Source organism: Mugil cephalus, chromosome 17, assembly GCF_022458985.1.
Source record: "Mugil cephalus isolate CIBA_MC_2020 chromosome 17, CIBA_Mcephalus_1.1, whole genome shotgun sequence".
Lineage (NCBI taxonomy): Eukaryota > Metazoa > Chordata > Actinopteri > Mugiliformes > Mugilidae > Mugil > Mugil cephalus.
The window spans coordinates 18,834,184-18,858,689 of record NC_061786.1 but is presented as its reverse complement, the minus strand read 5'-3'; the positions used below and the strand labels follow the sequence as shown (position 1 = coordinate 18,858,689).

General features: G+C 42.8%; 1 protein-coding gene across 2 annotated transcripts in view; it reads right to left on the bottom strand.

The window, feature by feature from the left end:
• Positions 1-24,291, bottom strand: part of trim9 (tripartite motif containing 9) — a 40,770-nt gene extending 16,479 nt beyond the window's left edge. For both annotated transcript variants that reach the window (XM_047610215.1, XM_047610216.1), the window contains exons 1-4: positions 22,707-24,291; positions 10,842-10,937; positions 10,003-10,125; positions 266-376 (exon numbers count right to left, since the gene is read on the bottom strand). In XM_047610215.1, the coding sequence (XP_047466171.1) occupies positions 266-376; positions 10,003-10,125; positions 10,842-10,937; positions 22,707-23,549 (1,173 nt within the window). In that variant the 5' untranslated portion in view covers positions 23,550-24,291. The remainder of the gene's footprint in view (positions 1-265; positions 377-10,002; positions 10,126-10,841; positions 10,938-22,706) is intronic.
• Between the last annotated feature and the right edge of the window lie 215 nt (positions 24,292-24,506).

Here is a 24,506-nt window from a genome sequence, read left to right as displayed (position 1 = left end):
TCAGACAGTCGGCCATGTAAGAGGTGTAAGCCGATATAAACCACAAAAGCGCATTTCGCCCTAATAAGTAATGGAAAAAATGAATTATGGACTTAAAATGTACTTTGAAATGTCTTTGAGCTTTCAAAATGACTCAACAGTCAACATTTTAATTTTAAATCTAATTTTGATTTTAATTTTTAATTTCATTTCTCTTTATTCAACAGTTCATTCAGATTTTCCACGTCAGCGAGACAAAAACATTGGGAACTGATGCATCTCTTACCTGCAGGAAACCGCTGGGGTCGTTCTCCTTGATGACCTCCAGGCAGTACTCCATCAGCCCCGTGGTCTGACGCAGCTTCACCGTACAGTGGGAGATCTGATCACGCACCACCTGGAAAAACACAGATATGAGGGAGGTGAAAAAAAAAAAAGAGGGGAAGAGGAAAGAGTGATTCAGATTTTGCAAATACAGCACTCTTTGTTGAGCTTTGTTATTTTAAACACGATTCGGATCATGCAACTACACTTCCCAGAGTGCACCTAGGTAGCGAACCAGCTGCTCAGTCACTGTCACTGAGCAGAAATTTATCTTTTTTTTATTATTTACTTTCTTGTTATTTGAAGTGCATCATTCAAATGTAGACTGACTTTTCATGAATGAATTTGCACTAACTTCATTTTGAGTTTGACGTATTAAAAGTATAAACAGAAAAGGATAAGAAATGTTACAATTCTACTAAAAATGTGGAGAATTCATGAAATTAATGAAATGACGATCATTAAGCTTGTAGATCAGCTGTTTCTTTCTTAAGATTCTTCTTTATTCAGTGTTTAATTAAATTGTTAACTTTTGTTTGTACAAACCAGTAACAGAACTGAAGTCGGAAGGAAAATAAAGTTGATTGAGTTGGAAATTTGAGTTTTCCTTGTGTCAAAGAACAAAGAGGAGGACCTGACGCTCTTGCATAACAACAACAACAACAACAACAACAAACACTCAGAAGATGTTAATAATAATCAAACCTGAATGAAATGCACGGTTAAGTAAAGTGTGTAGGATATAAAAATGGGAGATCAAGTAACGGGAAAGGGGAGTTCATAGAGTGAGACGTGGAGAGAGAAAAGGAGGAGTAAGAGATAGAAGTAAATGAAAGGAAAAGATGTACGGATGTAGATGACAAAGGGGAAAAATGGCAACAGTGAGAGGGAGAAAGGAAAGAAAAGGACAGAGAAAGTAGAGGAGAGAGGGAGGGAGGGAGGCCGGCGGATTAAACGAGGCCGTTAATGGATGAGGAGAAGCTGAATGAGACGCCCAGGAGGAATACCAATAACGAGATTAGCAGCAGGATTGTCAAACTGATTGATTAGATCATTTTTTTTTTTCTTTCTTAAGAGGAGGGGCCGAGAGGGACGCCAGCAACCGATCCCGTTATCGACGATGACGGAGGGAAGGTGACGTTTTGTTTTCACACGCGGGGCCGAGTGAACATAGTCGTCGCCGGTTACACCAGACACAAAATTTCTCCTCGTGACCGGTGATTCTAACCTACATACAGAGGAGCCGTCTTTTTAACGTGTTACTGCACAAACGGTGACACGTTCGATGTGATTTGATGGAACATTTTGACGGACACCACTTGGGAGATTCCCTCTCTGGCTCCGACACCGCTGATGTCCACGGCCTCTTCTTCATCGCAGCAGTGTGAAATAAACGGAGGTGCTGGACCGAGCGTTGCTAGGAAACAGAAACTTCGCTGCTGCTGCTGCTATCTGAGGGGCTCCGAGGCTGAATGGAGGAAAATCCTTTCCTGCAGCCGCTCGGAGACCGACAGTATGTACGACTATGATTTAACAGATGACTGCAGCCAGAGCACGTCAATATGTATATATATATATATATATATATATATATATATATATATATATATATATATATATATATGCATCCACAGATACACAGTTACAGTGATCGTATTCTAATCAGCAGGCCTCTCACACATGCAACCTGGACATTTCATTAATTGTGACAATAAAAGCAATCATTAAAAGTTACAGCAGAGTAGAAGATCTCAGGATTGTCTGAACGGTTGGAAGAAATGTCAAGCAATCCAGATCAAATCCAAACATAAAGTAACCTTAACCTGCAAATATTTATTTTGACAGATTTCTGAATATTTTAATGCCACGTTAAGACATTGTACAGCTAGCCGCCATTTTAAGCTGTAGCCAGATTCAATGCTCATTAGAATATGTGTCTGATAACACATTTCTCCACTTCCTTCCACTGGTCAAACTGATGCTAGTTTCCTGGGATACGGACACAGCCATGTTGTTGAGTTTGGAGCCAGGTTCTGAGTTGACCTGAGTTATTGACAACCAGTCCTCTAGACTCACTTTTCGTTTAATAAATGCTGCGTTCTGCTCTACTTCCACCAATTACAAAGTGATTTTGGAGGAGGTGGAGCCTGTGACCTATAGGCCCCTTCACAGTTTGTAAACAATGTGATGTATTTTGAGGGGCGGGGCTTAGCTGGAGGCAAAAAAAATTCAAACGCTATAGCCTGTTTAACATATTTCAATGGAAAAGAATGAACGAGGAAAATGCATATTTTAGAGAATACACTAATAAACTCACATCCCGAGAACGTGAGTGTTATTTTAAAAAGTTGACTCACTGGGTAAATGATTTGAGAACATACGGAGGCTGTTTTCATGAAGTGAAGCTTCTCCTACAAAGTTATTACAAGAAGTAAGTGGAGCCACTGTGGAGGGTAAAGTAGTAAATGCAACTTCTACTTGGACACCCCTGAAACATACAACTGATGTTGTGTTAGCTAGCCTAGCGGGTTAGCATTAGCATTAGCCTGTGACAAGAATCCCCCAAACAGTGATTGACTTTGACGAAATCTAGTCTAACCCATAACATTATCCAGGCTGAAACTGATTGCGTTACATATTAATCTGACCTGATATGAAGTGTGTGGCACCAACAATACAGCAAGACCACATTTTCATGGTTGAAAGTGCTACTGCAGCCAGCCACCAGGGGGAGCTCTACTTGCTTTCTTGCCTTGGCTGGCCTGGCAAATCAATTTCCAACAAAGAGACTCAGACTAAAAACATGTACTCCATTACAAGCTTAAATGAAAGATAAATACAGATGTTCCTGGCTCATATGAAGAGTTATTTCCTATCATGCAGTCGCATAATGTAGATGCTAGCTGGACATGTTTGCTATAGTGTCTGTGGTGCATTCAAGTGCAACTTTTTAATCCAGTCACAGCAAAAAACCAACACCTCAACGTTGACAGCAAGTTTTAATTTCTTTTACCTTAGCCTCATTCCAGCTCTGTGGACCTTTAACGGTCACGCTAAGACTTGTACATTTCTTTGCCTTAAGAAGTTGCTTCCCCCTTGTGTTGTATTCATGAGCGGGTAAAGGAAATGGGATGAGACGACAGTCTGCCATTGAGTCTATAAACTACATTATGCATTGCACATTCCCTGTGGAAAATTTGTATCTGTCGAAAAGAGGATCAGAGGGGGCATTTGGTTTATTGCTCGAATGACTTTCTTTTTTTAAAATCTGTAATTTATCTTAAACAACTTCAGGATGTTTTCTAACTAACCGAATAACTATATCACTGAGTATTCTCGGATTCAACCGCCTCTGCTTTTTAATCGTGTTTTTATCGATTGCGAACCCCGGGGGCAGGTAAATCTCAGTACAGAAGTCTGAAGATAAATCAGCAAAGTTCGAGTCTCTGGAACAAATCTGAGGTTTTACGTCCCTCTGAGGAAGCCTTGCTCCGTTCATTCACATGTAGCCAGAGTAAAACTGCGCAGCTTCTCTTCTCTGCGTCACCGAAGTGAAAATCTGCCTGCACTCCAAGCAAATTAATATTTACAGAGACGCACCTAATCCTGTTCTCATTACTTTCCCTTTTAGTGCTGAAATCAATCATCCGGGGGACCTTGTTTAACCTTTCTCGCCATCCAGTGAGAGATTTAATATTTCGCTCTGTGTTTCCGTGGCTGGCGGCCAGACCGTCTCTGTGCTGTGTCAAGCCCGGAGCATCCACACCCCTGCAGTGGCCTGGCATGTTTCCAAGGAAGAGTTTCTCACTGCTGTCGCTGCCTTTTTTTTCCACCCCCGTCCTGAACGCTCAATTAAGTCACCGAGCACAATGAATGTAAAGGAATCTGGTTTTGAGGTGACTGGGGAAAAAGAAACCGCTCCCATTGTGCCCTGCTCCTTCTGAGAGATAACTTATTTTTTTTCGACTTCTTCCTCTCCTCTCAGCATTCCAGCCCACTTCCCTGAAATCTGCTTTAAATCAGCTTCGCAATAAGACACAGAAGCTGCCACCGGCTATACCGCTCCGCCAGATGATGACTGGATAAGCGGCGCAAGGGGCTCGATTCATTCATCTGAATTTAACTGAGAACGAAGCAGCTTGAGATGGAGGGAAATTCAGCATCTTGATGAGAGTTGGGACAAAATTGACTGAGAGGAAGAAGAGGAAGAAGAAGAAGAAGAACCGAGGAGTGCTGTGTAAGTGGGCCACAGTTTCCCCCACAGAGGAAACAATCTGTGGCGGTTTGAGCAGCTCAAACGGCGCCGCCGAAACAATCTACAACACAGTGGGAGAAAAATACAAGAACCCAGTAATACGTCTCTTTAAACTGATTATCCACGTTGGTTGTGGTGGGTTTAATTTCTTTCCCCCCAGTGAGAAATGTTCAGGACTCATTAAAGCATTTTAATATGTTGTATTACAAAGAGCTGGCATTCTTTATTTATTTATTAACTTTAACATTCAAAGCTGCAATAACCGACTTTAACGGCCACTTGGGGAAGATGGAAACGCAAGAAAGTCGTTGATATCAAAATTTAATGTCGCTCCAAATCAGCATCCAGCAGCTTTATCGTCCATCCTGAGGCAGAAAAAATCCCAGCGTCTCTAACAGAGTGTCCCGAGGGAATTATCTGACTGTTTAGGTGCTAAATGCTTGTTGCTAACTGCTGTTTGATGCCGAGCAGGTTGTGTACAGTGGTTTTTACAGACCGACTGCTACTTCATCGATGTGTGTCTGTTGTAATTATTAGGCCACTGCAGCACTTTTGGCCTTGCAAGATAACGTGACTGCAGTTACCGAACGTGCCCTCATACAGCGGAGCAGAGGAGTCACAGTGGACAGGCAGGACTACGGCATTTCCTGCGTGATATATATTGGAAACTGCATAAGGAGGATTTAGAGACACAATTGTCGTAATGTTTTATGTTCAGTGTTGCTACCTCGAAAATGACGTGAAGATTACTCATTTAAAAAAACTTATTACTTGATTTGAAACGTAACCAAGGAAGATGAAAAGTTACTTTATTAGTCTCATTCGACATTTTTAAACCAAAAAAAGTAGAAAATATTAAGTTATGCCTCCTCAGTTATGATTATTTTCTGCTTCTCTCCGTATTATATCGCTGTAAACTGAACTTCACCATGAGCTGCAATTTTATAGAAACTAGATAATTGATGATACAAGCTCCGAGAAGTGTAGCGGTGAACTCTCCGACACTGGATTCTGCAGCCGTCTTAATATTTAATGTTCATCTTCCCATAACACGCTGACAAACACTTGGGTTCTTTATATTTATATCAAGTCCAAACTATTGACTAGTGTTTAAAAAATGAGGAGGACTCAGGGAAGCAGAGATCCCTGGAGCCTAAAAAAAAAAACACTTAAATCAGAGGACAAGAAGTCAACAGAAGGGACAGTAGAAATAAAAATAGTCTCAGAGAAGCAGCAGGCGCTAATCAAGCTGAGCTGGGTCTCCTGAGGTCAACGCATCCAGTGGCAAACTCTGCATCGTGCAGCAAAGGACTCAGACTGACTTGGTTTCTGATTCACTTTGTGCCGCCGCTCTAATCAGCCTTCATCAGTCCACGGCTGCGTCTGTGAGCTCGTATCTCCCCCGACCGAACGCAGCGAGCGGGGCGAGCCTCTGTTTGATGTTCACGTTTAATAGATTCTCCACACGACATTAAAGGAACCACGCCGGAGTTTTGAGTTCGAGATCTATCGTGGCGGATTTAATTACACTTTGTTTTGACGCTGAGATGAGACGAATGCTTTGGAGAATGTAGATTATTTTAAAGGACGTTTGTTGCTCAGGACGTTTTGGGGTGAAACGCATCGCTGCTTCCGTACGGGTTTGAGAATTACATATGTAAATGCAGAGAAGAATCAGTTAGCTTAGCACGAAGACAAAGTCCTGCTACCATGGACGGGGCCAGGAAGTCAATTTTGATTGGCTAAGAAGTAATCTGGCACATATCCAGTACAAAGCTGAAAGAAAAAAAGGTAAAATTTGCTAATGAATCAGTTTTAAATGTGCTGGTAGGTGCATGCTAAGCTAAGCTAAGCTAAGCTACGCTAACAATCCCATGGCCTTAGTTTCATAGAAAATGAGCAGAAATGATGAGATAATCGTTTAATATTCTGAACTGTAAAAGAAAACTAGAATCGTCCATATTTTAAACTGTCCCTTAAAGGATTCTCCTTGTTGGTGCATTTAGGTGCTTTTTAGGAAGCTCAGACATCTCAGGCTTCAGAATGTGATGCAGAATGATAACCTTTGGCTGCCAAGAAGGAAAAAAATAAAACCCGAGAACTTCAGAAATTGCTTTCAGATAAAATTAAAGAGTGTGAATTTCAGTCAAATGGTGCGTTTCAGTTACAGAAGTCAGAAAACTAGATGGTCGCGTCCATGGAAGCTCTTGCCTCGTCCGAATATAACTTGGGGGAAACTTGGTGTGTTCAATAGTCTCATTTTCTGAGTGCAGAGTGAAATTCGCCAATCTCTTACCTAATACTACTGCCATAATGTTAAATTAAATTTAGGCTATTTAAGTTCCACACATTGTAAATGGAACCGATAACTCGAACCAACTCATGAGTTTTTTACTTGACGAATTTGCAGTGATGAAATCTACAAAACCACATGTGGCATAAATTTATAAAAAAATATATAAAAAAGTTTTAACTACACTAAATAAAAACATTATTAACCACAGTTTGTCACGATGGTGTTTTGCACTGTTTTGGTTTTACCAGGCTATTTACCAGGCTGGAAAACTTAAATCACACTGTAACAGCATTTCAACGTATATATGTGGAAAAATACTGTCTGTTCTAACGATTTAATGCAACAAAAACTAGAGCTAATAGAATGAACATTACAGGAGCTTCTAATTAGTGTTTACACACGGGGCGGCCATCTTGGTTACTCAACTCGGGGGTAGTGAGGATTGTACGACTTTATGAGAAGAAAATACGACTTCGGAGTAGAAATAGAACACAACAAAAGCCTGAAACACAACAGCCCACCCAGAATTTTATATTTATATTTATTTATATTCCATATTAGCCAATAAAGCCAGTACTGATTCTGAAATGCGGTGATGTTTTGAGCCTCTATTTAGCAGTGAAGTCATTCCTGGCATTTCTGACCCGCTCTGTTTGACAGTCCTCCATGACACAACCCGCCGCCTCCGCTGCCTCTCTAAACAAACACGTGGGTCTGTCCTCCTGATGTGCTGAGGAACATAAAAAAAAAAAAACATGAACCTGACTCATGCCATGAAGGACTACTTCTCAGCTTCAAACAACCAGCCTCGACGTGTCCCAGTCACCATGGCGACCAGGCTTCATTGTCAGCAGGCAGGACCACAGGACATCAGCGGGAAGCTCGTGTCGGGAGAAGCTGCAGTAGCTTCATCTGTTTTTAATTGATTTTTAAATATTATTTAATTCTTGTTACGGTTTGGCCTCGTGCGACTAAATCGGGATTAATCACGGTGCTTCATTAGTTTCTTAATTGGACGCACGTAAAATGTAGAGCCGGCGTTTTCTTGTTGTTGTTGTTTTATGCAGAAATCTGCTTTTCATCTGCAAATAAATCCTATCTGAGAACGCATTATCGTGACTGAGCCTCATTCAGTCACAGCTGCAGGACGAGCTCCTTCGCCACTGAGCCACATGCTAATGAAGCAGAAAGCTTCCCATTGACGCTCCATGTCAGAGGGGCTCCAATTACTGGAGATCCACTCAAGAAAATGAGTCTCCAGTGGCTCTTCCTCCTCCTACCTTTACTCTGCAGGTTTCTACCTAAAGCAAAGTACAGGGGACAGTGAGAAATTCACAAAAACAGAGTTATCTTGAGTGGGATGGAAGCAGACCTCTGAGTAATCGAGGCTAAAATCACAAAAAGGATATCGTGATCCATCATGGAGGAGTGTTCTTCTCTAGCATTAATATTCAGCAAACAACACACGGGGGCTATCGAGGCTGACGGGGGAGATTAAATCATTAAAATTCCTCTGTGTTGGAGGTGTGAACGCGTCCAGTCGGTGTCCGTCAAGAGACATCCATCCACCATCGATTAACAGCAGAGGTTTTATTTTAAAATAAATCGCAGCAAGCTCCTCATCTACTAGATTGAACATCCTAAACACAAGGAGGATTATATCGTCCTGCTAACGAGCGCCATCTACAGGTAGACAAAGTAATAGCAGCTGCAATACTGACACCTGCAGGCAAAGAATGGAACGTCTGCAATGAGTGAAAGAGTTTACTGTTTATGTCTTAGATTTCCACAACTCTAGATATTTAAACTCAAAAATGATCGGTGCTTGTTGGTGACAGTCGCAGGCTAAAGGCAGAGAACTGATTTTAATTTATAAACACTCTCTTAGTTTCATTCATCATGTTGTACCATTGAACTTCTGACAGTGGGTGCAGGTTTTAAGGGCATTAATGTTTTTGTTTTTGTTTTTTTAACCACGGCTGCATAATGTGGCTAAGGCAAAAACAACTGCAATACCCCAAATGGCCACTAGAGGCTGAAACTAAAAGTGAGTTAATCTCATTAGACCTACATGTTAAAAATGTCCACGTTTAAAGCAGAAATAAACATGTTTACAGCCTGCTGGATTTTTATATAACTCATGTTTTTAAATCATATCAATGCTTATGATAATTAAGGGTGCGGCCGCTTTGAATGACAAACACTCGGAATGAGTTGCACGTGGCCAAGATGACTTTTTAATGTGATATCATAGAGGGTTCATCCATATTTATACAATGCACAACATATGTTTTGTTTTTTAAATTTCATCCCAGTTTAAAATCCCACCCAAATACTTGAGCCTTATTATTTGAATATTTTGAATATTTTAGCTCAAGATGTGAACCTGTTCCACCTTGTAGGACGATACATAAAACTCCAAAACCCATTGAGGCCGTTAAGCGTGTTCTTGTAAGGTGAAAGTGGCGCCGATTCTTCTAAATCACCGTTAGATTACAGGAGGCGAGAAGACAGAAAGAAGCTATGAAGAGGCTGCAGCTCTGTGGGCGTAAACTAGCCTGACATCACTAATAATCTCACAGCCAGTGAGTTATCTGCCACATCTGAAATGAAAAAATAAATAAAAATAAGCAGGACGTAAACGTGTGTGTGTGTTTGTGTGTGTGTGTGTGTGTGTGTGCGTCAGCGCTGTGAGTGAGTGCGAGCTCACATTGCGTTGCCATGCGCAGGCTGTGTTTCTCAAACCACCTACACGTGTGAAACCTTGATTCTACAGAGCGTCCAAGCGTGAAATTGGATGCCGCGCGGCACAAACGCATCTCTCCTTCCTCCTCGAACTTGTAACCCCCGTTCCATGCGCTACCGACGGTTAAAAAGAAAAATGATTTCTGCGTCAGAGATGAATGGAGCTGGCTCTGATTTCTCTATGTAACCTTTATGATCAATAACAAAAGATGTGCATGTTTTTTTAGCAGCTGGATTGGTTTAGTTTTCTCAATGTGAAGCTGGATTTGTAGAGACGACCTATTCTTCTGTCACAAGCTGCATTCAGTCAAAGCTACGCAGCTGCCAATCAAGATTGCAGGTTTGCAGCACGTGTGTGTGTCAAATAAAGCCTGTGATGTCCAGGTGAGATCGGGTCACTCACCTTCAGCTTGTGCTCGTGTTCTTTGTTAACTCGAGACAGCAGCTGGGCCTTGCGTCGGTTCAAGGCGTCGATGAGGGCGTCGCACTGCGCCACCAGGCAGGCCTCAAACTCCACTCCGTTCTCCTGCAGGACAAATGGCAAACATTCACGCATCAAATGAGAAAAAACATGCAGAGAAGCTCAGGTGATGTCAAGCAATGAATGCACAATGAGCAAAAGGTTTTAAGGAACAGGGCGCTGATTTATTAGAAGCTAAACGCTGCGATGTAGACATGATAAGATTTATAGCGGAGTTAAACGGAGGAAGGATAGTTTTGCCGAGACTTCAAACGAGCGGCGTGAGAAAAATGATCATGAATCATGCAACGGCAATTATGCCTCGTACCATCCATTTTTTCACGTCTCAAATTTTCACTCCCCTCCCTCCCTTCGTCTCTTGCTGTTTTCCCACCCACGAGCCTCAGCGGCAGCGTCTCACCGTGTGACGATTACCGACGAGGGCATTTAATCCCACCGTCCTCCGCTAATCGGCCTCTTATGCTGACCGTAGCTTTGTCTGCACGTGAGCATCTACATTTAATCCCGGTCAACGTGTCAGATTAAGTGCATCATATAGCTGGATGGAGACACGGCTGCGCTCAGGGGAATATTTGTTTGAGTTTATTAAGCTTGTGCAAGTGCACGTGAAAGTGTTCATTGCATGCAAATCTAACAAAGAGAGCTTTGGTGCAAGTGAACTATCCACTCCACAGGTCATATGTCGCAACAAAATGCCAACACAGATCAGAGGAGTGTTTTCTGCAGACTATGCAGTGTTTGTTACGTGCGTTCACGGGTACCTGGATGTGCTGCACCATGTTCCTCAGCTGCACCAGGAACTCCTTGGCCTCGGTGGCTCGGTCCGACAGGCCGTTGAGAGCCTGCGAGAGCTGGCCCTGAGGGGGGAGAGAGGACATTAGAGGACGTTACAGGGGGCAGGGCAGCGCTTCTGTTGTGGGCTTGTGGCGAATCAGTAAATCCGCAGGACGGCCCTCTGTGTGCAAACAGGCAACGACGTGGACGATGGGAGGTACAGCATCCAAACAACAAGCAGAAAATGATTCAGCAGTAACTCTGTAGAAGAATTCCTTTTTGGTCCTGCACAATTGTTAGAATGGGGATTACAGGAAATTTGTATACTTGTACTGTTTCATTTTTAACTTTTTAACTCAAAGGGGTCACGACCCCTAGGGGTTTTCGCTAGTCACTGCAGAATCCAAAATCTTTGGTTGATTGGCCCCTTTTCTATATATTTTTAAAAAAAATAACATGAATCCAACATATTTGAAGCCATAAATGGAGGCAGAAGACGTTATCTTTCAGTTATCTTTCGAGTGCCACACTAGCCGAGACCTGTTAATCTAAGCCTTCAATAGGCCACGCCCCTATCGCTGCTGAGCCAATCAGGAGGCACCATATCACACGCTGACTATGTCAGGTTCCCGCAATTGGCCGAGAGCCTATTCGTGTCCCCCTGCTGTTGCACATGTTTGAAATAAAAAAAATAAAAAAATTGAACTTGTGTATTACTTGAGTAGCTTAATACTGAATGATAATAATGTATATTTCTAAATAGCACTAGGCAGAGTTTAGTAGGTAGGGAGTAGGTAGGGGGTCCTTGGCCTGAAAAACATTGAAGACCTCTACTCTAAACTATTTCATGACCGGAAAAGACACATGGAGGCAGTTCAGGGTGAGTTATTTAGGATACAGATCCCCACTGTACAAAAAAAAAAAAAAAAAGAAAGAAATCTCAGCCATTATCCTGAGAAAACTTCAGGACTCTGAGTGAACGTTCGAGACAGATCCACTGTGTTCAACATGTAAAACAAAAGCTGCTTTTCACCACCACTGAGAATCTGACATTTTTGAAGTGTCAGCGTTTTCACCTCTGACACAAAATGCACCGACTGCTTCAATCTCACGCGCAAAATGTCATTACAAGCTAAAACTGAAATGAAATGATGCACCATGAGCACTTAACTGTTGCGCTGCTATTGTTGAGGTGAGGGCAGCGCACGTGATGGGAAAGCGATGACACAGAAGCGCTCCTGTTTGGACAGCAGGTTGCTCACGTATGTGAAGCGAGGTTGTGTGAACAAGGAGGTGACAAGAGAAAGACAGGACGTGGCCTGACCCTGTGGGAACCTCGTTTGGTCGAGTGAACAACAGTCGAGTTGATGGGAGGCGATGGGGGGGGGGGCGTATTGTCTTCTGGGAGTAAAAGAGGATATTGTGCGTTATTGAGCCAAAGAAAGAAAAATCACTTCAACTCCGGAAGAGAGCAATAAACCGAGCAACTAGCTGATACAGTGGAAAACGCTGTGAAAACAGCCCATCACACGCATCCACTCCTCTGCCTCCAGCCCAGCTACTGGAATGCGACGCTGGTCGGCCAAATGGGAACCAGTCTACAAGGGGCCAACGGCTGAACTTCGACCCCGCGTTTGGGAAACCATGACAGCTGCCGCCATGAGTCCACTGGGGACAGTCTGAGCGGGTAACAGCTGAGCAAAGATCCAAATGTAAACTTTCCAGGATTGTGTAGGACTTCAAGAAACTTCCTCTTTGTTAACTGGGGACTCATATTTTTAAAGTCCCAAGAGATGTGCACGAAAGAAAAGACATGAAGTGTATGCGCCTCCTCTGATTTAAGGAAATCTGATGGTATGGACAGATATCTATGAGTTTCTTCATCGAAGGGATACATCAGGAAAATTATCTAGTGTAAGAAAAAGGCAAAATGTCAGAACGAAAAGGCCTTAAATTTAAAACGATATAGAACAGTTTCGCCCAAATTTGTCTTAAATGAACGACGTGTTTGCCAACTTTTGAAGAATATTCCAAAGTACTGCTGCCTTTAAATGTAACTTGGGAAATTTAGAGACGTGTACACAAAACACTTCTCAAGGGATAAATAACATCATCTGTAAGTTGTTTGAATAACACTGCTACGTTACTGAAGCCACCAACGCTAACGGTTTACCAAGCTAATACTTAATGTGGGAGCAACATATTCTAAAATTACAAAGACAACTCTATGCTACTAAATTTAAAAAATATTGAACCTTTCCAAAAACTTCCACATAGAAGGTCGTGCATTCCACAATAAATAAAGGATTATCTTCTCTTACATGGTATTTCCTTGTGAACAAACCCCATTTGAAGGCAGAATATTTCTTAACAAAAGAACAGACTGCACATCTTGCATCCTACTGTATTAAGGCTTCCCTTCTGTGTCTCTGAAATCAATCAGCTCCACTGCATCTCTTAGCTGCCACCATCATTTTAAGATTCCGTCAATCACACTCAACCCGTCCAAAGCGTTCGCTCCCGCTCTAGAGGTTTCACCACGGATCAGACAGGTCACTCACACCTGCCCTTTCATATGTCCTAGATTGGTTTTTCTCTCCCATTCCTCTCCCGACGAGGCGACGGTCCAGTGACGGACGTTCAGGCAGCTCCCGTCTCACCTCACCGCTTCAACAGGCAGTGTGTGCGTTGGCAGAGCAGATGAAATGGAAAGCAACTAGATTGTCTGGAGGCGATTTTCCGTAGCGCCCGCGAAGCTCAGTCCTCAAAACCAGGTCAAAACGTGCCATGAAAGAGGATGCTGTTTTATCTCTGCATAGCTGACAGCCACTTTCTGCTTGGTGACAACCACAGCGCCGAGGCCAGGGCCAGCAGGTTGGCACATGGAAAGGCAAAATTCAGCCACAGATGGGAAACGTGGAAGATTTGGACGTGCATGGGCAAACCCAGAAACCCTAGTTTCTGTATTTTTACAGCTTATGCACTTTAAAACAAGAAAACAGATCAGTGTCATGTCTGAAACGTAATTTACTGTTTAACAAGCAGGACAAAGCTAGGATATAATGTAGTTAGCAAATCACATGCTCCTTTGAAAATAGTCTGCATGTAATTAGCTGGACACCAGCAGACAAACATACAATAACATTTATTATATTCGGGCAACTTACTTTTGAGTTCAGCTTAAAAAGTAAATGCATCATCTGCTCTTTTGCATGTTGTCTGTAGTTAGCTAGTTAGCTAACGGTTGCTTCTAATGTTACAGCAAAGGAACACGCAAGTTTCATGCATCCAGATCATCGTGCTTTTGTTTTCCAACGAGTCGAAACAAAACACACACTCTTACTATACAAAAGATGAATCCTTTAATTGTTGGCTGGTAAGGTAATTAGCTAAAATGCTAACGTTTGCATCTCAGCAGGAGAACACTATTTATTCCATCCAGATCATTTTGTTTTTATTTTGGCGAGATAAAAACAATAGACGGCACCATGTCATAAGTGTCATAAGTTAAAGCAGTGGTACGTTGGTTCATTTACCCATGTGCTTCTTAGCAGTATTTCCATTAGCAGGCTAGTTAGCTTGACAAGCTAACTTCCACATCTTTGCAGAGGAAAACACAGTTGAAGTTATTCATTTCGATTAGTTTTTGTGAGACTAAAAACAAAAATACACCCAATTCCAATCTCTTCTATAAATATAATATTTAATAATCCCACAATTACCTTTTATAACATAAACTGTAGCTCTGTTTAGGCAAATATGCTAATGACATATATAACCAATAAATACGACTTATTTTTTTAATATATATATTTTTTATAGCAATTCCTCATGCTTTCGTTTTTGTGTTTTTAAGTTTTGTAAAAGCTTGTGTGCAACATGACGAGCTTTCCATCATTTCTAAAATGATCTGTGAGAATGTGTCATGCATAATATTTACATTTCATCATACCTCACATTTGCATTTTTCATCTCTTGCAAGGGAGATAGATCTATCTGTCACCAGAAGATTCACGCTCCCCCGGTTTTTAGCTCAGGCAGAGCCCGGATTCTCGGGTAGAAAAAGAGCTTTGTGAAGTTTGGCTGAACAATTCTGAACATTAATGCGATACGATTCCCAAGATACCCCCCCGGGAACGAAACGCATCGCGCTCAGGGACGATGGAAATAAAAGCATCGCGCAGCATTAAGGGTGAAGAAGAGGACACAGGAATGTTTGGGATGAGCTTGGGAGCAGTTGTCGAGGTAGAGGGGGATTCTTACGGTGCCCCTGCTATTTGCAAGGACTAATCATCTCGGTAATTAAGCCGAGTGGGAACACGTGCGCGCCATGAATTATTCACCGGCGGCTCCGGGGCCATCGTGCGTTTTTCATTCTCGCCGAGCAAACTAGCCAATCTGTCACAGAAAAGCGCAAGTGTCAGAAAGGCGTCAGAGCCAATTTGAATTTAAGCCCCGAGTAGGAAGTGGGAAGTGCAGAGCCAGGAGGAGGTATGTATAATGTCACTGCTTAAGCTCTTAACGCCGCGGAGGCAGTCAAGTAAAAGCTCTCCTGTTTGAGCTAATTAACTTGCATCTCCACAAAACGGTCCATCACTTCAACGGCAAAGATAGCTTTCGAGCTCCCATAACCTACTTTCAAAAAGCTGCGTTGCCTCCTGGAGATTTTTTAAAGTTCTCTGCTTTTCTACTCAATGCTTCGGGGTTAAACACTTTCTCTACGGTCTTTTAACTACAGGCCGTAAACAGGTGAAAGCTGAGAGTAAGGTCAACTTCTTAGTGTAGGAAAACAAACCAAAATTTTAAAAAATGCATTTTCTTCACAGCTGTTAGATGAAAGAAAAGTGCAAATTAATGAAATTTTATACAGCTTAATAACTGATTGTGTCTCTCCCAACAGAATCGCCAACCAGAGCCTCCAACATGAAAGGTTGCGGTTGTTTACAGGAGAAGCTGCAGTCCTCGGAGAGTACAGCGTGAAATATTAAGCGGATGACTTGCTGATCTTAATTGTCCTGGGAATGTTTCTCTTGTTAAAAATTAAGCTCGATTACACGTCGGAAGAGCTCAGACTCGGGGCCAGTTTGCGATTCTTCTCCTCCGTGTTTGACAAGGTCCCATACGAAACCATCATTCCCAAGCAGAACCTAAGCGGCCGGTGCATTATTCATCGCTTATATCTGCCGTCATCAATAATGCACAGGAAGTCGTTAACTATCCACACACCAAAAAAAAAAAAAATCATTATTATGAGAACGTTGCCACAGATTCGTCATGTGAGAGTCCTTATTTGATGGACTCCTGGGGCAGCGGAGAGGGAAATGGGGCAGAAGTGATCTATTCTTATCAGCGAGGACGACGTCTGCTGTGAGATGATTAAGACGACTACCTGCTGGTCTAATTCAGACATGTCAAATAGACAATACCTGGTCACGACTGAGGAAAAAAAAAATAGTGAAACCTCTCAACAGAGAGGTGTATTTTGAAGAATGGATGCTCTAACTTTTCTACAGAGCACATCTGTTGGCAGAAACGGGATCTACTGAGTAAAGAGGAACATCAAAGAAGAGAGACATTTAAAGAAACCTATGTAAATGAATATGTTGATTTGCCTTATCCTTATAGATATAAGGTTTAAGGTGATAGCACTGTCAGTAAAATGCACTTTTAGACATAAATAGCACAAAGAGTGCCAAGTGCAGTGAAAACACCTGTGTGGATATTAAAAGCAGCAGAGGTAAAACATGTATCAGCAGCCTGTAAAGTTAAATACAAACCTTACTTCTCCTAACCAGAGGACGTGTTGGTAGCATATACAGAAATGTAATGAAAAGCCAAAAATGCCCTGAGTTTAGGAAACATGTCAGTCAGATAAGGCACCTAAAACACAGTGAAATGTAGCAGTAAATACAGGGAGACCAGGAAAAGTGTATATGTATTATCAGATAAAATTGAGGACAAATGGACGCGACAATGACCCATACGAACTAGTATGAATTAGGAAAAGTTGCCTTTTTTTTTTAATTAATTTTACAATTTAGACGCTATTAAAGCCTATGATTCAAATGATTCCAATGATTTTCTGCCACTCAGTGGCCGTAACCATGGAGACTTCGCTTGCAGAGTACAGGAAAGATTTCACCAACATTTCCAGAGCTAATTGGGATTAGATAATTATCAATATCTGTTGCTATAGTTACATGAGGAAGATTTTATTTGTTATTTTACTGACAAAAAGAACAATGTGTTCTCACTTGTACTTTCAATAGCCTCATGCATGTTAAGAGGACATTTTCTGTTATTGGAGGGCGACTTTGTCTCTGGGGATCTTCAGAAAACCTTTCATCAACTAATGTCGGTTGATCCAGTGTCTCAGATGGTAAGACATGTATGTATTGCTTTGAATTATTTGGTTGACTATAAATTCCAACCTCAGCAACCAACTGTTTTGGGCTTGCCCAAAATCCATACCAAAATATCTGCACTTGACCTGACATTGTATGTTACTATTTTGGTTTGAGAATCCAGGGCTGGGACTGGAGGGTGTGAATCCCAGGACTCATAGGAATAGGAATAAGAAATGTGGAGTGAACAAGCATCCATGGCAGAAACGCTTTCAAGCAAGGCACTCAACTCTCTACTGTGTGTTTGAATGGATGGGTTGAAAAGAAACATGCGTATATGTGTAAATCAGACAGATTTCTTTCTTCTTATTATTCTTCTTCTCTATCCAAACCCAATATAGTTACAGTAATAAACAAAGACGCCGGTCGTACGGGACAGCTTTATGCAACTAGTGGTCGCTATTATGTCACACCCTGTTTCTATAGCGTCAAATAACTAACTAAAATGAAACTTATCCAAACTATTCACACTTGAACATGCCTCGACATCCATCCTTGAAAAGAAATATATTAGACGTGTATTTTAGTGTTTTGAGTCCCATCCGCTAACATGGAGGGGGTGGAGCTTATGACCTATACTGCCACCAGACACCAGGGGGAGCTCTACTTGCTTTGGCTTCACTTTACAGGGTTTTTTTTCCACATCCATCTTTATACAGTCTTTGCTTCTTTTTTTTCCCTACCAATTCTTACAGATTTAATTTATGCTGCAATATAATAGGAGACAGAGAAAATGCAAATAGTCATATCAACTCAATCAGTCTACAGCTAATTACAGCCACTTTACGATCATGATGATGAAGGAGGATGGTAAAAAACAGGGTCACTGCAGACTGTAACCTGTCCCAGGCCGTTGCTGCTGAGATTTCCAGGTTCGCAATTGGTGTCCTCATTTGAAGTAGGCTGCGTTAGAGCGGGCCAGATGTAGTGCAGAATAACAAATTATGCCATTTTAAACATTTGACTGCTAGATTTAGTCAGGATTCGCTTTATGCCCAGAAAAAGGAAAATTTTATTCTTTTTGTCAGATCTACAAAGGAGGCGTTTGTTATCAGTTCTACGCCTGGGGCAGGCTTAAATATTCAGCCGGTCTGTGTTCCCACCCTGAGATGTTACATAAAAAATATGTCACAACAAAATGAAAATCCCATCAGTGAATGAGCCAGTGTTTTTTTTTCCCCCCCTGTGTGGACCCATGTAAATCCTTCCCTGGATGATGAGACAGTGAACGCCTCGCCCATCTCCCTTCCTCTCTTCAGGCATTCGAGGTCATCCCGTCGCTCCCATTTTCCAGCTCTTTATCTCCGTCTTTCATTAACATTTACACAGCTAATCTCTTTACATGGCAGCTCCAGGGATAAATATCACCGCCTCTAATGGAGCAGCGTCGACCTAAATGGCCTGGAGACACCCGGGCCCACGCCCACTGTGAAAATTCATTCTCCACACACCCCAGTCACAACTTTGCTTGTCACAGCGGGGATTCTGCTACGCCCAACAATCCGGCAACTGTGTCTTTTACTTGATACGCTTAAAGATTTGGGCTACAGTATGTTCACCGCCGGGCTGCTGGGCCTCTATTGATTTGTCATTAGGAAACTCTGGAGACACATCAGGAGAAGGTCGCTGCACATTCATGACTCGATGGAGCAGGAAACAACATCAACATCAACCAAGTTTAAGCACATTTTCAATCAATAAACCGATTTAATCCCATTTAAGAGAAAACCATCAAACTCAAAGTTTAGTACAGACACCTCTTATTGGTTAAAACCACCTGTCTAATATTGTTTAGTTTCTCCCGTTTACTTCCCACAAAGTTCACGTGCATCAAGAAATTTGAGGATTAGCGTCTGGCTCCAGGATGTTGGTTGTCCGGTTAGAGTCCAATTAAGGCAACAATTGTTTTTTTGCTGCTACCATTAAGTAGTGTCTTTGGTCTAAGTGACATCTCAGCAGAACAAAAACATTCTTAATGTTATTCCCTTCACCCGCCATTGGCTTTAATGCTGAGGCACTATGTTCAATGCAACATATTGATAAAAAGCCCACTGGTTGAAGGAGCATGCATGCAATTTTTTTTCTCTGTATGTGTTGAAACAAGCTCCAGATTCAGTATAGCCATGCCAGGCTATGACACATTTCTTCTTATCACTAATTAAGCTCACATATATGCAGTAATGGACAGTTTCCTGGCTCTTCTGTGTGCGTATGTCCTGATTGCTGAGCGGCCTCACAGCAGGACACGACTGTGGACACAATGGATCCAGACTGACAGTCGGCCTCGTTATTATAGAGGGGTGGGTGGTGGTTAAAGAAGGAGAGAAGGCTTTTTCCACTCATTCTCTCAGCTCATGGAAGCGGCAAGTTTCTCATCCAGAAACAAATCAGCTGCCGACAACGTCAGCGTAAAGATTGAGACTCGGGTCCCAGCACCTGCTTCTTTCTGCCCTCATTAGCTTGGTATTTTTTTTTTTTGGAGTGGGGAGGGGGCATCGTGGATGAGAGCCCGCGTAAGTTTCTTGTTAGCTCTGCATTTTGGTTTTCTTCAAAGCTCGGGATCAAACGCATGGTGACATTAAAGGGGAGCACGAGTGCACACCGGAAAATCCTTGAATTACCCTAATACTACAAAGAGGAAATCATCTCCAGGGTCTGGGTTAAAATCTTCACTTCTGCCACTGATTTATCTGTCCTCCTGGAGCACTCGGAGAAAAAAAAAACAAAAAAAAAAAGCTAATTTTCTGGTGCAATCTGCTTCTTATTTTCTGCACAGTCACGCGTCTCCTTGTACATAAGCCTCCATCTGATTAATCACCTTTAATTGCCCCTAAAGGCGACAAAGCGTGACCTAGACATGGCTCGGCGTCCAGCGCGACCTCTCATGACATCCGTGAAAAGATGAGGATGCTCATTATGCATCGATTTAACAGTCTGACGATGCCTCTTTTTTTTTTTTTAAATGTGATTTACAAAGATTAACTTAGGCATCCTGTCACAACATAAAACCTTCTGACAGAAATCTGAAGTGGCAGACAAGTTTTCCCTCCATTTTTTTTTTCTTTTGTAACCCAGATTGACTTTGGAGACTTGAAATAGTTCACTGTTGTAGTTTAGACAGTTTTTTTTTTTTACTGCCTGCGAGACTCGAAGAGAAAACGTGTTAGCAAATGGCAGAAAAGCAGCGTGAAGAGCGGCAGTAATGATCTGAAGCATCAGAGGGCACGCATACAGTAGAAGGAGGAGGGTGGGTGGGACGCTGTAAAGCATCTGGGATGGATTCCTCGTGGGGTCCAGTATCTAAGAGACCTCTGCTGTTCTGCAAAACATCAAGGGAGCTCCGGTTGCCATGGCGGCAGGTGATTCAAGTCTCTCCCCACAAAGAGAGAAATGTAACAAGGAGATAAAGAGAGCAAAGAGTGTAGAAAACCTTGAGAAAATAAATATCTCAGTCGGAAAATGAAAGAGATCTCATGAAATGATAGAACTGTAAAGGCCTAAAAGTGTAAAAAGCTGCAGGCGTGGATGCAGGGTTGAGTTTTTCAGTTGCACTTCCTGCTTGAACAGCAAAAGAATGAATGAATAAATGCAACAGCCCACATCAAACAACTAGCTCGAAGCTTTGATCAGTGTGAAGGGTAAAAGTAAGATGTTTGTGTGCATCCTATTTAGTGTATGAATAAACCCAGTGGCAACTACCAGAACTGGAAACAGAAGCCAACACAAGTTCCAGAAACTGCAGTTCCTCAAACGGCCACTAGAGGCTGGCTCCGAAAGCAAGTCAATCCCCATAGACTTCCACGTTAGAAAGCCCAACTTTACAACAGGAATAACCGTGTTTTAATTATATTAAGGGTTCAAATCTTTGCATAATTAAGTTCGTAGCTGGAAGTCGAAGTCTAATGATCCACCTCTTTGACCAGGAGCCAGAACTCTCTTGTCCATCAGTCAGTAGAAAAACTGTTCATGCACTGAAGAGCCACATATCGTAGTCAGGAACTGGTGGAGACCAAAACAGAGCAACAAAGAAGCAAATACAGTACCAGTGAAAACTTTGGACACACTCAATTCAATGAGAAGGTGTGTCCAAACTTTTGGAATCATCTGGTGGCCAGAAAACACAAAAAAATGCCGACGATGTTTGTTTCTGCTTCAGGTGTAGGAGAAAGTTCAACAGTAAGAATCTATTGGTTTTCTTGGTTGATTTCAGACAATATCAACATAAGTGACAAAGCAAGTGGAGAAAAGCGGAGCCGTGACTTTATAGACCTCCCCCATATACGAGAATCTACAAAATGTCTGTAGCATATGGAAAGAAGGCGTCTCACTCTTTCCTCTCATGAGGATTTTCAAGGAACACCCTGAAGCACCAGAAAGATGCCCATCCTCATTTCTGCCAGGCCCGAGGTCTAAGCCATCTGTCACAGCTCCGTGGGCAGCAGCTTCAGATGACAGCTCAGAAATAAGCAAGAGGCGGCGAAGGCCAAAAACGGGACGACCGGTTGGATATTGGCACCAATACACCTCATACCGCTGATTGGTTTCTAAAAATACACCTTTTTTTTTTTTTTCATTTTAGATCCGAGAAAGATTTAACAGAAATGCTTGGCAACTGCTCAAACGATGGAAATTTGATGTTTGAACACCTGCTGATTTTTCCATCATTTTTTACAGCGGCACCAGGTACCTGAGGTGAAACGCTATCTCTGCATCACCGAGGAGAGAAGATTGGTGAGTTAAATGGTCATTCTGAAGGCATATGAGACCAGTGATGGGTGTAAATGATCTCTCTTTACTGAGATCTGTGGAGGGGAGCAGAGATGCACTCGGCTCGGGCCCGTCTCTGCCCACAACAACTGTCTCCAATAGAATCTCAAACCACACTGCAAGGCCTGCATCTGTTCTTCACCGCCGCCTTTTAATAAAGCCCCAACGTTAGTCATGCCTAATGATCTCTGGGGCGCCTGCGAGCTGTCAGAGTACAGATGGAAGTGGAATCCGTGGGAGACAAATGGTCAAGAGCTGAAATTAGACATGGCTACAACTTCAGTTTGTTATTTAAGTGCAGATTCCTGTTGATGAACTAGGCATGCTGCTGAATTTTCAAATACAGCTGCCTCTCAGACAGCGAAGTCCCCAGTTATGAGACTGAAATATGAGCTGGATGTGTGTGTGTCAGGGAGGAATATTCATCCACTTAGTATACATTGTTCAGCATTCGTTTAAATCCAAAGTGACAGAATGAACCTTCCCACAGCCCCGTGTATCTGCTGGACGCTAAGCAGAGCTGACAAGAGAGGGCAAATTATTTTCAAGACGGACTTGTTGCTCAGCTCGGGGGATAATGCATCACTGCGAGGAGACGCTACACACACATATATACACACACAGGGAAAAGACGCACTCGGTCGAGAAACGTTGCGCAGATTGATCATTTTACGCACGTACCTTGTGCAGTTTCCACATTGCGCCCAGAGCTTTGACTTCGTGCGTGCCGTGTTTCCCCTCTTCCAAACACTGATAGCACACGGGCATCTTACACTGTACACAGTACATGCTCAGGTTCTCCAGTTCGTGCTCCGTGCAAGTGGAGATTTTGCGGGGACTGGCGCGGCGGCTTATCCGTCCCTGCGCCGGCGGCACCAGTCGATGCTTGGCGAGGGGACCGCGCGGAGGGTGGCAGCGCAGGCGGCACGGGTCGCAGTAGAAGACGTCGCACTGCTCGCACATCACCGTGGCCTCCTTCGGGCTCTTCTCGCAGAGCTGGCACTTGAGCGCGGCCGCTTTGCTCTGCTGGTACCTGTCCACGACCCCCTCCAGCACCCGGTTCTTGGGGAACCCGCGGAGTCCCCTGTCGTCCAGGATGAGGCTGCGGTGGCACTGCGGACAGGTGATGCAAGAGTTGCGGGGGATCGGAGGCAGGGAGCCCGGCTGCGGTAGAAGGTGGTGGTGCTGCTGCGGTGGAGGCTGAGGGACCGTCGGGGGGAAAACCCGAACTCCGTTTGGTGATTTCTGACAAGGGGTGGTAGGGGTGCTGACAAAGCCCCCGTACGAGCCATAGCCACTGTCCGCCTCGCTGTACAAACTCATTTTATCCAAATCCAGATAATCATAATCTGAGACGCCGGACCCCGAAGCTCGGCTGCTCTGTGGAGACTCGGCGTCGGGGGTCTGCACAAGAATATTCCGGGCACAAGCCAGGCAAATGTTGTGGGAGCACGGCAGGATGATGGGCTCCCGGTAAAAGGAGCCGCAAACGGGGCATTTTAACTCTTCCTCCATCTCATCCATGGCTGCTTCTGCCGGAGTGGGAGATCCCTCAGTGGTGCGCAAACACAAGCGGGAGAAGTTGAGGATCAGGAGCTCCAGTCGCGTCCTACTGGTAGAACTGCAAGTGCAACCTTGACCAGAGGAAAGGCATCAGCGGCAGCGAGGGGGCAGACCGACACTTCTCACCAATGGGAGAAGAGCAGCAACTCACACCGAGCTGCTATTGGGTAACCAGCAGATCCAGACAACCATTGGACAAGTCAGCTGTCAGTGTGAAGCTTCCTTAAAGAGCTTTACAGTGAGATTTCCAGCAGACACTTCAGACTTTGGAGCTAATTCCAATTTATTTGTTTAGAGGATTAAATAAAAATCAGTGCATTAATCAATAAAATACTGGGCAAATTAATAAAATCTGATTATGTTGAGACGATATATGATGAGCTAAATATCCCACCTTCATGTGCTTATGGAGAAAATTCATTGTGTTGTTTTAGAGAATGCTCTGTTAAGAGGATTAGTCTGCAGCTAGTATTTACTCAGTGAAGAATATTAATAGTACCACCACAATGCAAACATTTAATTAGTAAGTACAGACACTGCATTATCAGCAAAACGTAATTGAATGATGGTAATTATCTGGATTATTGACATTGATTCATTCATGCAAGGGCAGAAATTTCATTTGCAGCAGCGTTTAGCTTCTTTATGTCATTGTGTAGGTTCATTTATATCACAGGGCTATGTTTCTTCTGATTTTTATGTTTGTATGGAGACAACGGCTTGTTAGCATTTACAATACATTAATACATTAATTATTTAATAATAAATACATTGGTTATTTTGCATATAAATTTGCATTTTTTTTTAAAAAAATGCAAATTTATAGAGTTACAGAGATTTGAATTGTTCTGAACCCTAAACAAAGGTTTCATTGAACTCGAACTCGTTAACTGGAGGCAAAACAAAGGGGAAGCTTGA